The sequence below is a fragment of the Oncorhynchus keta genome, chromosome 21 (genome assembly GCF_023373465.1).
Source record: "Oncorhynchus keta strain PuntledgeMale-10-30-2019 chromosome 21, Oket_V2, whole genome shotgun sequence".
NCBI lineage: Eukaryota > Metazoa > Chordata > Actinopteri > Salmoniformes > Salmonidae > Oncorhynchus > Oncorhynchus keta.
Window position 1 is genome coordinate 10032666 of NC_068441.1, and position 15756 is coordinate 10048421.

Sequence of the window (15756 nt, forward strand, 5' to 3'; positions counted from 1 at the left end):
GATAAATGTGATGCCATCATACACTATTGCGCAAATCTTAATGCTGCAACTACAACACTGAATAATGTGTTGGGTCCATTACATCTGAGTCACTGCCTAGGGAGACCTGAAAATATCTGGTTTGGGATTTAAATCCTTTTCAGGTCTTGCCATGAACCTAGGGTTCTGTCTATCTGGTCTAAAATAGGTGAGACTGTCAATAATTAATCAGCCAATTCAACTTTCCTGAAGGTCTGCAATATATCTCTATTCAAACAAAAAGAACCCCTCCAGTTATTGCTGACATTTGTTAAAAGTATACAATGTTACAAAGTTCAAGTGGAGCAACAAATAGAATGGGTTGCATATTAAACAACTTTAATCAGAGCAACTTAACGAACGCAAAACAATGAGGCACATTGTCTCCTTGTCAAGCTGGGGCATCAGACGTAGCAATGCAGTCTGGATGAAGGAGGGGGCCGCAGTCAGAAGACATTCTCACAAGGAAAATCAAGAAAAAGAGCCCCCCTTTGCGTTTCTCTATCCACTCCCCTCGTTCTCCAACTGCGCAGCCCTAGCGCCTGCCTTTGTCCCCATCACAACAATCATCGAACAGATGGTGCATGCTTGGGCGAGAATGACAGGCACCAGCCAACAGCCAATCGCGTAGTCAGGAATCAGCTGACTCGTCTGGACAGCGCCAGGTGCTGTTTTCATATTTTCCTTGAAGGAGCAGTGGGCTACGGGCGAAGAGTAGAATATCGGCAGGCAACTAGTCAATGTGGCTTCAGTTGGCGTTTGGATGTCTCTGCAATCTGCACTATGCTCTGCTCGAAGGTTAGCTTACCTGAGTTGCTGCTTGAATCACATGGAATAGAGGAAGATTAATTGTACATGATCATATTTAAGGAATCCGTTCAGGCTATCTATGTATTTATTGTATGCATTTGTTGGGGATGTAGGCTGTTGACGCATAGAGGTGAAGGCTATTTGCATAAACCTTACTGATGTCCAAAGAAACTGGATGCAACTGAGAAGAGAGGGGATTGCATGTCAACGAGGTGAGGCCAATACTTACAATTATTGTTTTAATTAGGCTAATGTTTGAACAAAGTCAAAATATATTAAACGGAAGCTGTTTATTTTGTAGCCTGCCATGCTCTTTCGAGGTATTTTGCAGTAGTATGAGAACAGGTGGACGTGGATGTTATGAAAACTGGAACTCCGTGGCTGTGCACCGATTGTCTGACACTTACCTTCACAATAAGGTTAAACGTGGCCAGAAAAAAACAGGGGTCATAGTATCAATTTTTCTGTGAAGGACATTTCCCTAACAAAATTGTATTTGTTTGCCAACAACCTACTACCGTTACTGCATCACTGCCAGGGCATGTCTTGCTGTGCATGGGGTGGAGGGACCCAAGGCAATAAATAGCCTTTTATACGACATAATAACTAATAGACAACCGATTTCTATAATAATGTAATATCAGGCGATCTATATAATTGATCAGGATTAAGACTACTCTGCCTGTTGTTTTATATCTGCATCTATTATTCTTGTAATTATATTCCGGTCATTCACAGTCAGAATTATACAAATTTCAACATCTCAATGCGTCAGATAACGTGCTCGGAAACAAACTTTGATCCTCGTGTGGCTCACCGCTGCGCATAAATGTAGGTAGGCTCGCGTGGTGCACGCAACGTAGGGAAAATGTGATTTGCATATAGATGCGAAAGCATGTGGGCAGATGTCTCGATTATTTCATTAGTCTATATCGGCAGAATTCGAACAGGCAACCGGTCTGTGAGAAAAAAAAGTTCAATGTTTCAAGAATATCTAAGTGAGAACAGATTGTACAAGGGTAGCAGGGAGTGGGGTAGCCTATTGTCATTGTATATACGCGTCTGCTGTTTTGCAGCTGTTGCTCCTATGCAATAGCTGAGGTTATTAACTTAAAGACTATTGTCTCACAAGCTTCTTATTCCCCCTTTGTATGACCAACAGTTTTTGTCAACACTAAGGCTAGGCTATGGTAGTGGAGCAGTATATTTGGCACTGTTTTAAAGCAGTCATCAACAGTAGAAACAATAACAAAGATGATCCCAGCCCATACTTCGGTAAAAAGCTGAGGGATGGGGTTGGATAAATGTAACCACTCTCAAATTCATAGACAGAGCTATGGATTCAAGGACTGACCATCCAAAATTATAGTTCTAACCGAATCCAATTTGTTATCGGTCAGTCTGTTAAAGTTGTCATTTGTTATCACTTAGCTACATACTTTCATTGTTTTATACAATGTCACTCATTGCTGTGGTTTCAAGTTGCTTATGCTAGAATTGTCAAGTCATCACTTTGCCTACTGAGCCTCAGTCAGTGTTGGCAGTACGGTATAGGCTGTCAGAGTCTAGACTGAAAAATAAAGTGTTGAGGATGACCTTTTTCTTACAGCAGTTCAAATAAAGAGATGAGTAATGCTAAAGACACAACACTTGACCTTGTTGTGAGCCCCATGTGATATGTCAAGTTACAATCCAAGACCAGAACTGACAGTGAACAGCGGGCAAATCCATTTATCAAAACTCAAAGAACAAAGTATTAGAGGAGGGGCAGAAGAGTGGCAAGGTGCCTGATGAGGGGTCTGGCCTTTTCTTCTGTCTACCCTGGGGGTATAACCCTTCCCCCTTTCCCTTTCCCTCCCCCTCCACACACACACACACACACACACACACACACACACACACACACACACACACACACACACACACACACACACACACACACACACACACACACACACACACACACACACACACACACACACACACACACACACACACACACACACACACACACACACACACACACTTTACTGTGAGAACACTCTGTGACAAAGGCCTGCTAATAGGGTGCGTGTGTCTGTCCACCAGGCAAGGTTGTTAGGAGTCGCTGAGAAAGCCACAATGCTCTCCACCATGGAGAAGGGAGTTCCCTTGGGGCTGGGGCTGGGGATAGGGGGGCTGGGTAAGGATGGGGAGGGGTGGGTGGAGGGTGTTGCAACACATTAGTCTTTGTGTGAATCTCAGAGATAAGGCATGGCACAGGCTCAGCAGCTGTTCAACTAATTCTGTCCTCATAATCAGCTGAAGAAATCATTCTGTGCAGAATGGAAATTTTACAGTGGGCTTAGGGGCCCAAACACCCCAGGCTTAGTGGTGGGACATTACTGTTCTATTTTCTCAGTGTGAAGGACACAGGCTACAAATACGAGCATACATTTCAGGTAACGTTTCACTTTACAGTGTTCTTAATACCGGAAAGACTCAACACACCTCTCTCACAGATATCTTATGACTACAGAGATGTACAATATTAATATTTGTCATATTCTAATCTAGCCTATAATCAACATGCATCTTCTCATGTTGACAGGACATGAAGAGACTGAACCATTTAATGCAGGACATAACTTGAGCCGGCCAGTTGATTCTGCTCCTCGTATCATACTGTACAACATACTTCCCTCCCAAACTCTCCTGTATGTAACTTATTTCACCTCTCCCACCCTTTCAGGTGAATATAGTTATTTTAATACTTACTGTTCTTAAAAATATTCTCTGTACTAGCTACCAAATTCCTTTCCCAATCCCAGCCCATCAGACTCTTACGGAGGTGTAAATGTTCATGGGCTTTTAGGAATTAGAATAATGGATTCTGAGCACCCTTCAAGCCAGCCCCTCGAGTGCCTCAGGGCTTATCAAGACTTTTAGTTGTCTTCGACTTCATGTTTACACTACTCAAATGAACGAGTGTGTTGAAAATCTACTTTCTCATTTTGTATTGCTCATTGTTACTCAACTATAGAGTTAGCATAGGACTCCCAACTGGCGCCATGGTCTAAGGCACTGCATCTCAGTGTAAGAGGCATCACTACAGTCCCTGGTTTGAATCCAGGCAGTATCACATCCGGCCGTGATTGGGAGTCCCATAGGGCAGCGCACAAACCGGCCCAGATAGGCCATCATTGTAAATAAGATTTTTTTCTTAACTGACTTGCCTAGTTCAGTAAAGGTTACATTTGAATATTTAAAAACATTTATTTGAGCGTGAGTGTCCATTTAGATCAGGGGTGTCAAACTCATTACATGGAGGGCCTTGTGTCTGCAGGTTTTTATTTTTTCCTTTCAATTAAGCCCTAGATAATCAGGTGTGGGGAGTTCCTTACTAATTATTGACCTTAATTCATCAATCAAGTACAAGGAAGGCAGCGAAAACCCGCAGACACTCGGCCCTCTGTGGAATTCGTTTATTTACTTGGTTTAGAGGGAGTTCTCGAGGGATTGGTGATGGTGGAGAATTGACTTAAATTTGATTGTCCCTAAGGGAAGCCTTATCTTGTTTATTTACACAGGATTGAAAGTAAACACCCTTCTCATGGAAAAATGGATTTCACTCCTCGTTACATATCAAAGACCTGGGAACAAGCAAATCCTTAACCATCAGCATTCAAAAAGAATCCTGTAACTCAAATATTTCTCAATTGTCAATTTGTATTCATGTATTCTTTGCATGATTCAGTTTTATCTGACAACCAGAGGTACTGTAGTGAAGTGAACCATTAGATTTTCCAGCACAGTCTCTTCTATTTGATTACACAGATTTGTATTGTAATGTGTAACTATATAACAAGAGTACAGCTAACATTTGATTATTTTTTTTAAGCTCTGTGTTGATGTGTATTATGTGTAGTCTGAGTGTCTGTGTACCAGATATTTACTGTGCGGTTGTCCTCTTGGGGTTTGATTGAAGTATTGTATACACTGTAAATGTTGAATTTTCCCATACATACTTTTGTTTAGTTTTACGATCCATTCAAGAACACCCTTATTTCCATTACTACCCATTCAAGGACACACAGTCAGACCATGAACGCCATTATTTTGTCGCAGTCTCTTTATATTTAAAATGGAGTACGTCAGATGAAAGCCAACATGGAAATGTTCAAATGAAATAGAATAGCATACTGTAACATTGACTGCAATAACTTGGTGTTGAAAACGTATTTTTGATTGACACTGTTTTGCGAGTTGGCATTCAAATCAAATCAAAGTGTATTGGTCGTGTACACAGTTTAGCAGATATTACATGTTGTAGCAGGTGCACCAAGGTAGAAGTAGTATGTGTTCTTGACAAAGGACAGAGAGTTTTCTGGATAGACAATGGCAGGTGTATCGCTCATGAATAGTCCTTTTCATGGTTGTCATATGCCATTTTGGCTCATAGCAGACAAGCTACGACTACTGTGCGTACCAGTAACCACTGATGCCCAAGAATCATGTATACCAAGGAATTTTGCACTTACATATCATGTGCTAAAGTAGCTTTGTACCCATATGAATTCATAAACATACACATGTCAGGCTGTACTACAATATCACAGAAAATTGTGATCTTCAAATCACTTACCCATAGGATCACATAGTATTAACTGTGACTGCTGTATTTAGGTTAAGTACCCCCATTGAAAGATACGAAGGCTGTCGTGATTCAAACTGAATAGCTTTCTCCTTCTTTCCTTCCATGTTGTGTTGTTTTCTCCCCCCCTGCTGTGTGGCTGGGGAGGCCAGGTTTCAAGGCTGAGTTTACTCTGGCTCTGAGCCCTCTGGGTCAGGAGAACACGGTCAGGGCTGTTTCAGGGTAGTGTCAACGTGGCTCTACAGCTGTTTATTAACACAGCATTGGCCAAGTTCACAAGCTCTCTTCAGCTGTATTGTCATGGTTCCAGGCAGTAATGATACACCCACACCACTTAAACGTTCATATACATTTCTTAAATGTGCCCCCCCGCCCACCCCACCTGCCTTATAAAACTAAACTGTTTCCAATATAACCATATTGATACTTGTACATGTTTAATGACACATATCTCTGTCTGACAGAGATATGTGCACACGACAATATTTGTTTTGTTTTCATTGGTTTCAACTGTTGTCAGTGAAGCTACGAGAGTAAAAGAAACAGACACGTGTATGTGTTTAATCTTTGGCTTTAGACCTTTTAGATAATATTTAACTGAAGCCCTTGTCTGGAACACAAAGACTTACATGAAATGATGGCCTCTTAAATGTCACCTCTCACAATGAAATGGTCCCATCTCTAAGGTCGTTCGGAGTCATGAACAGAATCTCAGATTAGCCCCATTGTGATAAATGAAGGCATTATGAGAGAATGCATAACTACAGTAGGAGTAAAATGAAATATCAGATTTAAACCAATGGTATCAATGGCAATCCTTTAGATTGTGAAACCTTTTAGGCTCCATATTTATTGCCTTAAACTTCAGGATTTAAGAACTTGCATAACGTTGTCACTTTTATGTGTTTTTGAGGCATTGTGGGATACTTCTAAGCCTATTTAAGCCTATCAGTAATGGCTGTCGGAGGACTCTGTTCTGGCTCAACCTTTGTCTCAAACGGTGTGTTCAGAATACATACACTACTATCATGCTGTAGTGCATTAAAAGCATTAGTGCAATGACATAAGGGACCAATAATAAGCAGTTTTCTTACATTTCAATAGAATGGTTTGAATATGTTGTTGTTCTGTGAATAGTCCGTGAATAACATGATTTGAACGGCTACAGATGTTTTTAATTAAAGTAGTTAGACAGTGAGCTGTATCTCGGGGCGGCAGGTATCCTAGTGGTTAGAGTGTTGGGTCAGTAACCGAAAGGTTGCTAGATCGAATCCCCGAGTTAACAAGGTAAAAATCTCTTGTTCTGCCCCTGAACAAGAAAGTAAGAAATAAATATTGTTCCTAAGCTGTCATTGTAAATAATATTTTTTTTTACAAATAAATCTCTCCTGAGGTTTTCAACTGTTCCATTTCCTTGGATTGATCTCCACCTCTAACTAACCACTCACTTATTCTGCTTTAGCTTCAGGAACATGTCTGTATAACCCTTATTTCACCCTGTCCCAGGAGAAAAATCCACTGTGCAGGAAGAGCTTAAACTTGTTTCATGTCACCCTTGTTCTGTTGCCAAGCAGTTTTGCACTCAGATGAATTATTCAGCTCTTTGGTTCCAAAGCCTATTAGCGAGTGTTGACCACAGACTCTGGTAGGTTAAGAAGGCCTATGGCAATTCAGTACTCACTCACTGAGATTGATACCTCCTTTAGTAAATTCACCTTGTTAGGTTACTTAGGTTCTTAATTATAAGATTATAATGCCCTACAGGATTCCAACATGGTAGAGCCAGCTAGCCCATCTACATTATATACTTTTACTACACATACAGAACAGGTTGGTACTCAAAGAGTTAAGCACTATTTCAAATGGTCTGAATGTTCCGGTAGTTACAGGGAGCAATCAGTGCTTATTGATTTCCACTTGCCACATTCAGAACTCAATTACAGAACCTTGTAGTTGCTCAAGTGGGCATATGTGCTTGCCTCTCCTCTGCAAAATCACTAACACTCTTTAGTGATGGGAGCAAAAGCCTAGGAACCAACTCAATTGTCAGTGAAATCATTATGTTCAAGAACATTACCACAATTAAAGTCAATGTTAATTGATATCACATATTAACTTGAGGTTTAATAGTATTGTGGCCTATTTGTTAGTCAGCACTGTATGGTATGGCAGATGCCAGTGCTCCTGTTATGCTCCTCACAAGACTAGATTCTGGATTTACAAGTCCTTCTCCTGAAATTCCTGTCCTTGGACAAAAGTAGTTCTGGATGAATAACTGACAGTTGAGGCTGAGGAGAAGTGTGATGTATGCTTTTTTACAAAATACTGTACTTGCAATGCTCACTGAAGGCTTCTCTCAGAAATACACAACACATGTTAAAGAAATCCACCATATTCCTGTACCAAAAACCAGGACACAGGGGCTCTTTCATTAATAATCTAGGAACATATTTTTGCCATCATTTATTTTCTTCAGAGGCATGGAGAATACTGACATATCTCAGAGTATTTAATGATGTGCGGAGACGCTAATGATCTATTGCTGATGGGCCTGTTGGATAGATGAAAGCACTCAAGTGAATTTGATCTGTGTCCAAGTATATACAATTTTATTTTTTAAAATTTTAATTGTGCCTGCATTATAAGGATCTGATTTAGCATTTTTCCTCAACTGATGATGCCGCATAATTCACATTAACAATCTCTCAGGGAGATGAAGATGTAAACGACAGCCAAGCAGAAGGTTTGCTCTCAACATCATCATGAGCTGTGTTACATTCATGTTCTATTTAACATGGCTGACATATCACTTCTGGTTAACATGATATGACTAGACGTATGATAGCCTTACATTTACCCCAGACACTACTTTTCACCAACTCCCTGTCTCATAAATCAAATTGTTTATGCTGTGCAGTTGAAGTCGGAAGTTTACATACACTTAGGTTGGAGTCATTAAAACTTGTTTTTCAACTACTCCACACATTTATTGTTAGCAAACTACAGTTTTGGCAAGTCAGTAAGGACATCTACTTTGTGCATGACACAATTAATATTTCCAACAATTGTTTACAGACAGATTATTTCACTTATAATTCACTGTATCACAATTCCAGTGGGTCAGAAGTTTACATACACTAAGTTGACTATGCCTTTAAACAGCTTGGAAAATTCCATAAAATTATGTCATGGCTTTAGAAGCTTCTGATGGGCTAATTGCCATAATTTGAGTCAATTGCAAGCCTCGACCAATTGGAGTTGTACCTGTGGATGTATTTCAAGGCCTACCTGCAAACTCAGTGCCTCTTTGCTTGTCATCATGGGAAAACTAAAAAAATCAGCCAAGACCTCAGAAAAAAAATTGTAGACCTCAACAAGTCTGGTTTATCCTTGGGAGCAGTTTCCAAACGCCTGAAGGTACCATGTTCATCTGTACAAACAATAGTACACAATAAACACCATGGGACCACTCAGTCGTCATATCGCTCAGGAAGGAGATGCATTCTGTCTCCTAGAGATAAATGAACTTGGGTCCGAAAAGTGCAAATCAATCCCAGAACAACAGCAAAGGACGTTGTGAAAATTCTGGAGGAAACAGGTACAAAAGTATCTATATCCACAGTAAAATGAGTCCTATATCAGCACATCCTGAAAGGCCGCTCTGCAAGGAAGAAGCCACTGCTCCAAAACCGCCATATAAAAGCCAGACTACGGTTTGCAACTGCACATGGGGACAAAGATCGTACTTTTTGGAGAAATGTCCTCTGGTCTGATGAAACAAAAATAGAACTGTTTGGCCATAATGACCATCGTTATGTTTGGAGTAAAAAAGGGGAGGCTTGCAAGCCGAAGAACAGTATCCCAAAGGTGAAGCACGGGGGTGGCAGCATCATGTTGTGGGGTGCTTTGCTGCAAGAGGGACTGGTGCACTTCACAAAATAGATGGCATCATGAGGAAGCAAAAGTATGTGGATATATTGAAGCAACATCTCAAGACATCATCAGTTAAAGCTTGGTCACAAATGGGTCTTCCAATGACCAAGCATAAAGTTGTGGCAAAATTGCTTACGGGCAACAAAGTCAAGGTATTGGAGTGGTCATCACAAAGCCCTGACCTCAATCGCAGAACTGAAAAGGTGTGTGCGAGCAAGGAGGCCTTACAAACCTGACTCAGTTACACCAGCTCTATCAGGACGAATGAGACAAAATTCACCCAACTTATTGTGGGAAGCTTCTGGAAGGCTACCTGAAACGTTTGACCCAAGTTAAACAATTTAAAGGCAATGCTACCAAATACTAAGTGAGTGTATGTAAACTTCTGACCCCCTGGGTTTGTGATGAAAGAAATCAAATCTGAAATAAATCATTCTCTCCACTATTATTCTGACATTTCACATTCTTAAAATAAAGTGGTGATCCTAACTGACCTAATACAGGGAATTTTTACTAGGATTAAATGTCAGGAATTTGTATTAAATGTATTTGGCTAAAGTGTATGTAATTGTTCTACTTCAACTGTATGTGTCCATGCATTAAACTAAACTGTACAGTAACCCATAGTCTTTTTTTGTCTTTGTTTTACAGACTCACCGTGCAGTCCTGAGGTTTTGATGAAAGAAACACTCTGAACAGTGGGAGGCTCACTGTAACTCAGGGACTGTTTCACTGGAACCCCCTGCACATCTTTTCCCACCTGGACCATTTTACAGGGATACACCTACAAGTCAGCAACACCTCTGGTTAATGACAATAACACAGCTCCTGCCAAGGTCATCAACCTTTTCAGGTGTCCAACCCTCTGTGGGTTTGGACCGGTGAACACAGACAGACAGCATGGCAGGAGGGAGATTCATCTACTGTCTACTAGGGCAGTTGTTGGCTGGCCTGATTCTGGCGTCCGTTGGTCTATCCTCCATCCAGAGAGATAATGAGTGTCCCCAGCTGTGTGTGTGTGAGATCCGACCCTGGTTCACCCCCCAATCCACCTACAGAGAAGCCACGACGGTGGACTGTAACGACCTCCGTCTCACACGCATTCCAGGCAACTTGTCCAGCGACACTCAGGTGCTCCTCCTGCAGAGCAATTACATCGCCAGAACCAGTGAAGAGCTGGAGCAGCTCTTCAACCTGACCGAGCTGGACCTGTCTCAGAACAACTTCAGCAGCATCCACGATGTGGGCCTCACCAACATGTCCCAGCTCACCACACTGCACCTTGAGGAGAACCAGATTACTGAAATGCCTGACTACTGCCTACAGGACCTCAGCAACCTGCAAGAGCTCTACATCAACCATAACCAGATCAACATAATCTCCCCAAACGCCCTCTCTGGTCTGCACAATCTGCTCAGGCTCCATCTCAACTCCAACAGGCTCAAGGCCATTGACAGTCGCTGGTTTGAGTCAACGCCCAACCTTGAGATCCTCATGATCGGGGAAAATCCTGTTGTTGGTATCCTGGACTTTAACTTCAAGCCGCTTGTAAACCTGAGGAGCTTGGTTCTGGCTGGAATGGATTTAACAGACGTCCCTGGAAATGCCTTTGTGGGACTAGACAACCTAGAGAGTCTCTCCTTCTACGACAATAAGCTAATTAGAGTTCCTCAGAATGCCCTTCAGAAACTACCTAACCTTAAGTTCTTGGACTTGAACAAAAACCCTGTGCACAAAATCCAAGAGGGGGACTTTAAGAACATGCTGAGGCTGAAAGAGCTGGGCATAAACAACATGGGGGAGCTGGTCTCCGTTGACCGATTTGCCGTCGATAACCTCCCTGAGCTTACCAAGCTGGAGGCTACTAATAACCCCAAATTTTCCTACGTGAACCGCCAGGCTTTCCGTGACGTCCCTGCCCTGGAGAGCCTCATGTTGAACAACAATGCCCTTAACGCCCTCTACCAGTCCACTGTGGACTCCCTGCCCAACTTGCGTGAGATCAGCATCCACAGCAACCCCCTGCGATGTGACTGCGTCATCCAGTGGATGAGCTCCAACAAGACCAGCATCCGCTTCATGGAACCCCTCTCCATGTTCTGTGCTCTTCCAGTCGAGGTCAGAGGCCAGCATGTGAGGGAGTTGTTCCAGCAGGACTCAGCAGAGCAGTGCTTGCCCATGATCTCCCACGACAGCTTTCCCAACCACCTGAACCTGGACATAGACATGACTGTGGACCTGGACTGCCGTGCCATGTCCCAGCCTGAGCCAGATATCTACTGGGTCACACCTGTAGGGAACAAGGTGATGGTGGAAACCCTGTCTGATAAATACAGCCTCAGTAGCGAGGGAACACTGCGTATCTCTCAAATCCAGGTCGAGGACTCTGGCAGGTATACCTGTGTGGCTCAGAATGCTGAGGGGGCGGACACTCGGGTGACTGCTATTAGGGTGAATGGTACTCTCTTAGACAGCACCCAGTTGATGAAAGTGTACGTGAAGAAGACTGAGTCCCACTCCATTCTGGTTTCCTGGAAGGTCAACTCCAACGTCATGACCTCCAACCTCAAGTGGTCATCTGCCACAATGAAGATAGACAACCCTCACATCACCTACACAGCCAGGGTCCCAGTGGATGTCCATGAGTATAACCTCACACACCTACAGCCCTCCACCGAGTATGAGGTATGTCTCACCGTCTCCAACATCCACCAGCAGACACAGAAGTCCTGTGTCAATGTCACAACGAAGCACGCTGCCTTCACTGTGGAGATATCTGACCAAGGCACTAACACCGCTCTCGCAGCGGTCATGGGTACCATATTCGGCATCATCAGCCTGGCCTCTATGGCTGTGTACATTTCCAAGAGGTGGAAGAGGAAAAACTACAATCACTCCCTGAAAAAGTACATGCAGAAAACATCTTCCATCCCCCTCAATGAACTCTACCCTCCCCTCATCAACCTGTGGGAGGCGGACAGTGAGAAGGAGAAAGAGGTTTCCTCCTCATCAGAGACCAAACCAGGCCAGGTGGACACAACACGGAGCTACTATATGTGGTGAATAGCCACTACATGTGGGGTAAAACAGAAATAACACATTTTAGGAGCACAAAGTCACTTATTTTGCTTCTTTGTGTGACAGTAATATCAAATATTTTTTGCAGTTTTCTGCTTTGCTCATTTGAGGCGAAGAACAGACAGATATTTCAGATTTTTTAGTATAGTGTATTGCCTTTCTCCTCTTGCCCCCTTTTTGACAGTCAATATGGCAGCTTTGTTTAGCTCCCAGGACTTGGTAGTCATGTGCTTTATTTTGAGTACTTGTTTTGATATCATAGCATGGTATTGTCATGGATTCAGTCTGGATCAACTTGCTGGAGCTGGAATTGGATCCATTTTGATTTCTTTCTCTGGAAGTATTCTTAGAGAATACAATGTTTTTTTTCTCATAAAACAGTTTAAGTGTTAACTGTTGTACAATGCAATATATAAACCAATTTGTCTATGGACTACAATATAAGCTGACAAAGTAAGTTTAGACTTGATATACTGTCTATTGAATAATGTTAGCAATTGTTCTGTAATGTTGTATCAACTATCATTTGAATGACTTTTTTGACATTAACAAACAGTAATTTTTTATTAAGAACTTAAGTTTGCAGAGAAAATACCATAAACCAGCAATAGAAATATGAATGTTTAATAACTAGGTAAGTAGACATAAAGCTTTTTAAATTCTCAGAATATTATTTTTGATTTTGCTAGAATCATTCAACGACCACTGAGTTTGTTGTGATTTACACACGCAAATACTGTATGTTGTATATTGAGGAGCAAGCAAAAATAAAATACTTTTTTCCTCATATTTTTTATACCATTTCCAGACCTTGTGTCATTATTTGTATGTTACATCATATATAGTAAAAACAGGCTCTGGAATAATAAATTCATTTCAAACCTTAAGCATTTACTTTGACAACAAAGACGGTGTTTACCATAATTCCATATGACTAAAATGAAAACATGTAACGCGGGGCAGATGGAAAGATGTGTTTTACATTATGACATTATGGTAAATGATGCATTATATCAGTTTGAGTGTAGGTGTAGGCACAGTGTAGATTGTGATAAAGAGAGATGGAGTGGAGAGATACTAACTACAGAGGCTGAGATGCTGCAAAAGCAATTATCAGAGCGTAATTAAAATCTGCCCCTTTAGTCTCCAATTATTGCTGCAAAAAGCCTTCGAGGAGCAAACAGCCCTAAAAAACCACAGATGAAAGATTTTGGAAACCAGGAAGAGGACATATGGGAGTAAATGGCAAGACAAGCCTCCCAAAGTGATGAAGACCACCGGGCACAGAGGACAGATCTTCAGTGTTCACACTGCCATTTAATGACATATAGGGCAACGGTGTCCTCCCTTGCCATGCCCACTCTCCAGGATGAGATGAGATGGGTGTGGGCAGCATTGAGGGGAGGAATGAAGTGGCTGAGCTTAGATCAAAGGAGGATGTGATGATGGATAATGGGCACTATTAAGCAGCACAGAATGCTGCATTATCTTACAGTCAGCAACACAGCTTTATTCAGAGAGATGCTAGCAGTTCCCAATTGTCTGCACCCTCATACTGTATGAGCAGAGCCTGTTCCAGGCATTAGCGACATAAGCGGTCTCTTAGGGCCACGGCCACTCAATCGGGGTCTCAACTTACTATTGAGAGTAAGAAGAGTAGAATACACCAGGTGCAATCATAGATTCCGATTGGTTAGACCAACGTTGAACAGTCCTTACAAAGGGTGCTGCCTGTTTAAGTTTCTGACTATAGGTGGGGAGGAGCAGAATGGAGGCATGATCTGATTTGCTGAAGGGAGGGCACTGATCAAGAATGTGTGATGTGTGTGTGTAGCAGAGGAGATGTGTTGATAGAATTTCAGTAGCGTTTTCCTCAGATTTTCTTTATTTAAGTCCCCAAATACAATAAATATGATTTATGCGATATGTGGTTTACAGTTTGCACATAGTTCAAAGTATGTTACAATCCCTGATGTCTCTCCGGAAGGAGATCCTCGCTCTCAGCTCATCTACTTTATTGTCCTGGGACTGAACGTTAGCGAGTGATATATTCAGAAGTGGTGGATGGTATGCACACCGCTTGAGTTTGACTACGGCCCCACTTGTTCTTCACTGTCTTTGGCATCAGCGTTTTGGTGCAGGCCCCGTGATGAATAAAACTGCCTCTGGAAGTTCAAACAAAGGACCCTGGTCAGGGAAGTAACATTTTTGCTTGAATTTCTGGTGAGTGACCGCCAATCTAATGTCCAAAAGTATTTTCCGGCTGTAGGTAATAATACAAGGAACTTTCTGAGCAAATCATGTAAGAAATAATACAAACATTTAAAAGAATACTGCAAAGTTGGCTAGGAGCTAGAAATAGGGTGACCATGTCTATTGGCACCATCATGTTATAAATTGAGTAACACGAAGTGACACTTTGGATTTAGACACACCAAAGAATCAATAGAATCCTCAAAGTAATGACATACTAAAAGGAAGCTAAAAATTGTATTTAATATAGATCCCTCCCTCGATAACAGTTTGCCACTGGGGGGGAATGCTCAAGGTCCTTGCATATCTATGTAATGAGATGGTGACATACAACTGAGGGACAGACAGTAAAATCGAATGTTTTTTGAAAACATTATTTTTTATTTTACAAACAAATACAACAACTTACAGACGCACACAAACAACGACTACATCTCATCTGACCAGAACCACATTCTCACACCTCCATCCCAAGTGCCTGCATTATTGTTATCCACTTGGCCTTAAATTGTACCAATTGTTTTTCTCAGTCGCCCATGCTATTTCAATATTTCAATAGTAAATCATTACATTTTTCCATTGTGTTAATGATTGCGGATTGATTTATTTCCAAGTTTTGAATATACGTTTTTCAACATGAGTGGTGAGAAGAGAATGGTCCAGACCATTGGGTATCTCACTACACCCCCATATGCCATGTCTTAAAATATGCAGACAGACAGATGAACCCTCCTGTTGTTTTCGTTTCATGTTAATTCATTCTGTGTTCCCGGTCCAAAACGACTGCCCCATTGTAGCTGATTATAAATCGATAATAATACATATAGTATCACCTAATATTGTGTTAGATCTTTTTATCAACTTAAGTTCTTTTGAACATTGCAAGTTTTGGACTTTCTATTTGCTATGTATGGCCTGTAGGCCTCATTGACCTGAGCTCATTCAACTCGCTTTTGAGTTAAAAAAGCATAATGTATGGATTATTTTGACTATAACAAATACTCAGATGAAACATATTGTGCTATTTATCA

The 15756-nt window shown here is 41.6% G+C and overlaps 1 protein-coding gene across 2 annotated transcripts; it reads left to right on the forward strand.

Moving 5' to 3' along the window:
• The first annotated feature begins 579 nt into the window (after positions 1–579).
• On the forward strand, positions 580–13273 carry LOC118400083 (leucine-rich repeat neuronal protein 1-like). Of its 2 annotated transcripts, XM_035796513.2 has the most exons (3): positions 580–816; positions 942–1040; positions 10046–13273. In XM_035796513.2, exon 3 carries the CDS (start codon positions 10295–10297, stop codon positions 12455–12457), a length of 2163 nt encoding a protein of 720 aa, XP_035652406.1. In that variant the 5' UTR covers positions 580–816; positions 942–1040; positions 10046–10294; the 3' UTR covers positions 12458–13273. The 2 variants fall into 2 exon arrangements, with proteins under 2 accessions (XP_035652406.1, XP_035652407.1); XM_035796514.2 differs by lacking the exon at positions 942–1040.
• The last annotated feature ends 2483 nt before the right edge of the window (positions 13274–15756 follow it).

Coding starts and splice junctions, on each gene's coding strand:
- LOC118400083 (XM_035796513.2), top strand. CDS start 10,295: ATGGCAGGAGGGAGATTCATCTACTGTCTACTAGGGCAGTTGTTGGCT.